This window comes from Triticum dicoccoides, chromosome 7A (genome assembly GCF_002162155.2).
Source record: "Triticum dicoccoides isolate Atlit2015 ecotype Zavitan chromosome 7A, WEW_v2.0, whole genome shotgun sequence".
In the NCBI taxonomy this organism is placed as follows: domain Eukaryota; kingdom Viridiplantae; phylum Streptophyta; class Magnoliopsida; order Poales; family Poaceae; genus Triticum; species Triticum dicoccoides.
The window spans coordinates 593,803,251-593,810,623 of NC_041392.1; the positions used below are offsets into that span (position 1 = coordinate 593,803,251).

General features: G+C 50.1%; 1 protein-coding gene across 1 annotated transcript in view; it reads left to right on the plus strand.

Moving 5' to 3' along the window:
* Positions 1-1,413: 1,413 nt before the first annotated feature.
* The window catches only part of LOC119330287 (transcription factor bHLH48-like), a 7,777-nt gene continuing 1,817 nt past the window's right edge, over positions 1,414-7,373 (plus strand). The window contains exons 1-6 of the mRNA XM_037603394.1: positions 1,414-1,939; positions 2,025-2,162; positions 2,431-2,496; positions 4,018-4,086; positions 4,241-4,315; positions 5,172-5,409. Coding sequence (XP_037459291.1) covers positions 1,619-1,939; positions 2,025-2,162; positions 2,431-2,496; positions 4,018-4,086; positions 4,241-4,315; positions 5,172-5,409 — 907 coding nt within the window. The 5' untranslated portion in view covers positions 1,414-1,618. The remainder of the gene's footprint in view (positions 1,940-2,024; positions 2,163-2,430; positions 2,497-4,017; positions 4,087-4,240; positions 4,316-5,171; positions 5,410-7,373) is intronic.

Sequence of the window (7,373 nt, forward strand, 5' to 3'; positions counted from 1 at the left end):
TAAAATCGTACTTATAATTGCCTTCACATGCCAAACAGAGGAATGAGACTTGAAATCAATTTCCCATCTCTAATCCCTTGACAAACTCCCATCTCTAAACTCCCATTCCCTCCCCCCGTTGTTACCAAACACGCCGCTAGTGTTTGGAAAAGAAAGAAAGAGAGTAAAGAGGCAAAGTTAAAAAAAAAAGAGTAAAGAAGCAACCTAAAAAGGGTGAAGGTGATCCCATGGGCCGAAACGGCTGGAAGCAGGGTTTTTTTATAAGAACGCAGCCGTTCTTTTTTACTCTTTTTTTAGAAACTTTTTTTTTTGGAGAATTTTGGGAAACTTTTTTTAGTCTTTCGTGCAGAGGCATAAGCTCTATGGAGGCCCAGCACGGGGTTTCCCGGTGGGGGTAAAAGCTGAGTCCACACTGGGCTGGACAGCCCAAGTGCTCAGGGTCGCACAAGGGAGGTGCATGGGAGCTGGAGCTGGCGTCCACAGTGCACTGCACAGACCCAGGCGCAAGCTCTCTCCCTCCCGTGACAAAAAGTGGCGGTGCAGGTGCGGCCACGTCACCAGCTCTCCCTCTCCCCGGGCGTTGACGCACACGGCGAACGGGCAACCATCGCCACATGGCCTTTGACCCGTGGAGTTTTGCTTCCTGGCTTCCTGCTCTCTCGCCGCACAGTCTCAGCAAAACGGTCTCCCACGTGCGCGCTGGCCGTCGACTTGTTTTACGCCCGTGGAGTGGAGATCGCCGACGCCAGTGCAAAGCGTGCGGACGCAGAAACGCCCGCGCCGTGGAAGCTGGGAATCGGACTGTACATACACTCGACGCCGCTCCGGGGTGGCTGAAAACCAGCTCAGCATTGTTTGGTTTGCTTTGCTTCACGGTGGTGGAGTTGAGTGGGCTGGGGAGCAGGAAGGCACGAGCAGACGAGCACTTCGATCCGAGGAGGATGAGTTCGAAGCGGGGCGCACACCAGCGCACGCCACGTACTGTATGATGCATCTACAGCGTACTCAATCAGATGGACCAACTGTCGGATCGAAATGCTCACGTCGCACCCACCATGCAGTTTAATTTACGCTGTACGGTCACCTCGGTTATTAAAAGAGGAAGATGGTTTAACTTTTCACCGACGAGTTCGAAAGCTGCCGCCTCAGCCGATCAGCATACGGTCCACGGTCCACCCACCGCCCGAAATGGTAAAAGTCAAAACGCCAGTCTCCACTCTCCACACGCGCGCGAGCTCTCCTTCCCCCTCTCTCGTCCCATCTCCACGCCTCGCTACTCTGTCGCCAGCCTGTTCGCCACGGTAAAAACAGCACAGTAAAAACCCAGCTACTAGCTGGACTACCTCGCTCTCTCCATCTCTCACCTCGCACTCCTTCCCCATTCTTCCGCTTTGACCCAGCACGAGCAGAACCCGGAAGCGAAGCCAGCCAGCCACGGCAGAGCCAGAGCGCCCATCGTCACATAGCATAGCCTGCACGCCTCGACGCCGACCCCTATATAAACACAGCCACTATTCCCCCCGCCTCGCCCCCCTTCCGGCCTCCCCTATCCCCCCCACCGCGGCAGCTAGTCCCGTTCCCACACCCGCGCCACCGTCCTCTCCGCGGCGCCGCGCCAATGCGCCACCCCTCGCCGCCGCCGGAGCTCCCCGCGGCCGGGGGCGAGATCCAGGCCATGGCGCCCACCTCGGCCGCGGGCTCCTCCAGCACCGGCGGCAGCGGCGGAGGCTCGTTCACGGCGCTCCTGGGGCTCCCGACCTCCCAGGCCATAGAGCTCCTGCTCCCCGGCGCGGCGCCGGCGCCCGCGCCCGCCTTCCCCTCCGACCCGCACCTCGTGGACGGCGCCGCCCGCTTCTCCGCCTTCGCGTCGCCGTCCCCGTCCCCGACCCCTCCTCCCCCCGCCTCCGCCGCCAAGCGCAAGGCCGACCCCGCCTCCAAGGTATGCACTATAAGCGTGACGCACCATAGCCTGCCCTCGACGGAGCGAGAGGTCTGATCGTTTTGTTCTGCGTGCCTTGCTGCAGGGGAAGGTGGCGAAGAAGGGGAAGACGACGGCGGGCGGCGGCGAGGACAAGGACTCGGGCGAGGACGAGAAGCCGGCGTACGTGCACGTGAGGGCCAGGAGGGGCCAGGCCACGGACAGCCACAGCCTCGCCGAGCGGGTGAGTTCCTCCCTCCGCCCCGTCCACCGCTAAACCCCCAGCAAAACTAATCGTCACGCTTAGTAAACCACCACCACGGCCACGGGATTAGACTAGATTTTGCAATGATTGGGCGATTAGGACCTTCTGCCGCCGCTTTTAGGGCCTTTTCAGGGCCTTGCTTTGGTTTGTGATTATAATATTACTACTCGATTAAACTATCCATTCATCCATTTTTGTTTTCCTCGTGCTAATTTCTCTCTTGTAAAAACAAATTAAAAAAACGCAGGCGAGACGGGAGAAGATAAATGCGAGGATGGAGCTGCTCAAGGAGCTGGTCCCCGGGTGCAGCAAGGTTTGCAGTTCCTTCTTACCCATCCCCTTCATTTTGACATGTTTATCCATCCGTTTTGCACCTCATTCTCACAGTTGAACCAACAGTAACTCAGAAGAGTCCCCCCACCCCCCTGAAAAGATAAAAACGCCAAGGAGCTCTAGTGGCGCCAAGGCCCTCACACTCTGTGAACTTTGGCTGCTACTACGCGCAAAGTAGTACCACCACACATCTTTCTCCTGCTTTCGGTGCTTCTTTTTACCGCTTTGGGCGCCACCGCAGCTCCACCGTAGAGAGTTCAGACGTAGCAGCGTCTTGGGTGCGGTACGGTATGGACCGCGTGTGCACACGGCTCACTCATCGCTAGATCATACGAGTAGCACACGTCTCGCACGGGAGAGCTTAAAGCCCAGTCGCTCTCGCGCCTCGGGGGACAAGTACATATGGGCGTGTTTGCACGACGGAAGTGGGGAAGTACTAGTGGTGGCCTTGGTTACTTCCTCGTCTCGTGGACGACGGTCTGGTGCGCCTAACACGAGCGGGGAGCGGATGGGGTTCGGCCGCGGCCGCGGCTGTCTGGGCAGAATGTGGCAGCCGCCTCGAAAGGCGCCGGGGGAGGCTAGCCCGATGGGGGGAGGGTCGCTGGGACGGACGGACGGACGCCATGGATAGTCCTCCCCCCTACCATTGGAGTGTTGCTATCTCCCCATGCGCACGCAATAATGTCAATGCTCCCATGGGTAGGCATGGCATTGGCATCCTTGGGTGTGGAAGCGAAGCCCGGGTAGGTTTGCCAATGGCAATGGGGGATGGATGGATGGACGGTCTTCTACTCTTCGTGCTTCATTAATGTGTGGATTTATGGAAAGGTGGTTGGCGTGTAGTAGTGGTATCTGTTCGGTGGTTTCTGACTGTCAGGATGGCCGGCAGCCTTGCGATAGAGGTGTCAAATGCCACTCGCTGTGAGAAGATTGGTGCTACTACCCTCTGACGATTCTCCTGTGTGTGTTGAGTGAACTGCGTGGGTGCCAGTATCAGCGGATCGCCTTGCTGCTTAAAACATTCTGAACGATTGTAATCATGTCTGGAAGTTGCAAAAGTGGCCTGCCTAATGTTGGCTGGAACATAGCACAAATGACTGACGAGATCGATCAGGATACCAGGCACCAACTTCTACAGATTAGTTCTGCAATCAGATTTGGCACTGCCTTAGTAGTACTACCTTACCTATACCCATAGATGACATGGCTTTCTCGATGCGGCAATTTTGATTATACCATTTTTTCCTTTTTCTCTCAAAAGGCTGTTGATGTCGACAGCCCTACCCTGTAACAAATCTGAATTTGACGTTTTTCTTTTTGCGAAAAAAAAATAATCTGAATTTGACTTTGAGTGGGCTGTCATATTCTTTTTTCTTTCCTTCCATTACATCGTCTAATATGTCGTGCAATAACCGAGCAAAATGAGTCACAGTACTTCTCCCTTTTACAAAAAGAACATGATTGACTTGAGGAGGTTTACTTGATCTGTGGGCTGTATCAGGTATCAGGAACAGCGCTGGTACTGGAGGAGATCATCAATCATGTTCAATCCCTTCAAAGACAAGTCGAGGTAACTACTGTTGCCCATTGTAAGACCTGTTCAATCATCCTAAATACCATTTCAGCTCACACAAACTTAACACACAATTCCTTTTAGGTGTTTCCCAATTGGGTTTCCACTCCTCCTAATAGTTTTCTTCTTTTGCTAATTGTGGTTGGTCCAGTACCTGTCAATGAGACTCGCAGCAGTAAACCCAAGGGTTGACTTTGGTGGGCTAGACAACCTTTTGACTACAGAGGTATGCTTATTTTGTCAATCTTTTTCTATCATGAACTTTTCAGAAGTTAGGCTTGCACGGATTCATAGAAACAACTATTTTGCGGCATTTTGTTTCCATATAACCATTAAAGATCATTGTAAACTGCACTCTGTGCGAAGTCCTTGGTCAAAATTTCCTAATCAGAATAGCCCTCTTCCCTGCATTTAGCTGCTTCATTTATTTTGACTGTTTTCTATTGAGATAATCAGCTTATGGAGAGAATCCTATGCCACCCACTACAACGACATTGAAATATGTTACTGTCCTTGTCCGGTTAAAAGGAAATATTTTTACTGAACCCAGCAATTGTAAGCAACTTTACCACTACGAGACATGTACATGCCAGTTATTGTCCTCCAACCAATGCACACAACAAATGGGGACTTCTAAATTTGGGAATATTAAAATTGCCAATCAGTAGTGCTACCATTTGCGGTGCTTCCTGATCTTCATGGTTTCACAAATGTTTCCGTGTGCGCGCGTGCGTGGAAGTTATCTGCCATTCTGCTGTAGTTGCCTATTGATTTATTGTTACTCCATTTGTAATTTTGCCTTCAGAGGAAAAACGACGCTGCTAGTAACAGGACTAGTAAAATATATATTATTGAAACTTGAAACAATGATAAATTGAGAATGCTCTGGACAAAACAATTTTACACAGCAATATCATTTGAGCAAATTATATCAGTATATAGATAAAAGTGACCGATGTTGAGGATATATCAATTGTTGTTGCATTTCCAAAATAACCTGCAAAAGCTAATAATTCAGCACCTGTTCCTCTTTATTCCTCAACCCGCTGTTAATCTGAAAATGCTAACTGCGGTGTCTACAGTGTGGAAGGATAACAGGTTTAAACTGCAAGAGTGGAATGGACTTGGAGCAAGTCAGCTGGCCCGACATGGGCGTCCATGGAGCGAGAAATCTTGCGCAGCTACAACAGCAGTTCTGGCATGGTGATTTAGCACATCCACAGCAAGCAGCTTCACCGTGGGAAAAACGGGGGGACGTACAACCTCCTGTCTTTAGCAACACCAGCTCCTCTCTCTTCGGCTACGATCTCGCAAGCTCTGGTAAAACTATGAGCACACACACCTTTAACCTACTGTCTAACTGAATTAAGTTGCTTGTCATTTACTTCAAAGTTTCTCAGCCTTGCGTGGACCACCACCGTTGTCTCTTTCTCTGTCCAGAGTGTTTTGAATAGATAGGTGAATGCAAAACGTGTGGTGTAGGCGTGTAGCTCAAAATGTGAGAATAGTGCATTCTACTACTAGGGGAATAGCTGAAGCTTCACAGAAGATAATCACTGAACACTATGCCCTAGCCCTTTTACTGCCACGATAAATATCGGATATCCACATTGCTCTGTGCAGAATTGCAAGTTAGGCGAAAAAAGAAAATAAAAACTCATAGAAACGTGTAATCTTCTTGTAACAAACATTACTGTGCAGAAATGTACTCCCCTTTTAAACTAGTGTGGTGTCAAAAACACTCTTATATTATGGGACAGAGGGAGTAAGTAATTTAAGTTGCATCTCGTTTGACACACCTATTATAGATTACAGGCCGAAACACATAGCTGATGAACATTCATTCAGTAGCAAAAAGGCAGGAGCCTGTAACTTAAATCGAAAGATTTCGGAATGCATTTCTCTGATCTTGCCCGATTTCTTGGTTGGTCATTCAATCATTATTGCCATCATCACCAGTATTTTGGGTGGTAAGGGCCATGGCTGTGTTCGTCCGGTGGATCTGTTCTCTCTGGCACCGGCGGACCCAACTGGTTGGTGCGGCTGGGCCCAAATCAATAAATGCCGTGTCTAGAAACCCATGGCGCCCCCCGTCTTTCCGTTTGGGCTTGGCTGCATAAGGCCTGTAGATGCAGATCTGGTCCCTTTAGCGCTTCTGACCACACGGACAACTGTGATGGGCCCACCGTTCTGTATGCTGTCCATTACATGTCTGGGGGATCCCCTTTCCTGTAATGGGGGGTTGCCAGCTACAACCACCTTAACCCCAGTGGCCAGTGCCACGGCCTCCAGCATTGGGCTGTGGTTGCTTCCACTGTAAATGTCTATCTTTTTGAATTAAAAGAGAGTAGTGAAGTGCAAGCATGAAAAGTAAGTGGCAGTCGATTTGGTACGTGCAAGGATGGATTGTGAGGCTAGGATTTAGGTACTTGTGGCCCTCGGAAAAAATAAAACCATTGATGTAGATCATGCCGGAACGTGAGCAACTGCGCAAAATCGTGCGAGTTATGATGAAATGTCTGCTGTACAACAGTCTTTCTTTTTCTTTTTGCAGCTGCACTGTTCAAATAATGTGAGTGCAGCTTATGTTAACCGATCACATTGTACAGACTACAGATGCAAATGTTTTAACATAATGTGCACATGTTAGTTCTTTTTAGATCTTTTTGAGATGCAAAAGTAGCTATACCTGAAACCCATGCACCCTCTTGCGTCTACAAATACAATTGACGCATAACCCGCCTGTATTGTTTAGATTTTGGCATCAGCTGGCATACACCCCTGCCATCTGGCCAATTTATTCCACTGCCCTGGCAGTTCAAATAGGCTGAATCCAAGTGACACAGAAACTTCCACAATAACTCGTACCATGTGACAATCTCTCTAGCTAAAGATGGAGCAGCATCACTGGATAGTGAATACTGACATCGACATCTTGTTGTGAAACCAATTGCTTTCTTGCAGTGTACGGGGGCAGTTTATAGGTCAATTCTATAGCTAAACAACCATGTGACTCTTGTCCTGAAACCAAGCGGGTCAGCTCCGTGGTTTAGCAACCACTGTATGTTGCACTGCTTTTGTTGAGATCGTTACTGCTCTTGCGCTGCCACTAAGAGAAAAGTGAAGGGAAGGCCTAACAGCCTTGGCGACCTGCCGTTCGGATCTGGGGCAATCGATATGAGGCTCTGGATCCAAGCAGAGTGCATTTTGGAGAGACAGGTGCTGTTGGAGGCAGAGGCCCAATCATGCAAAGCGTTCAAGAATCATTAAAACCACCACGGACC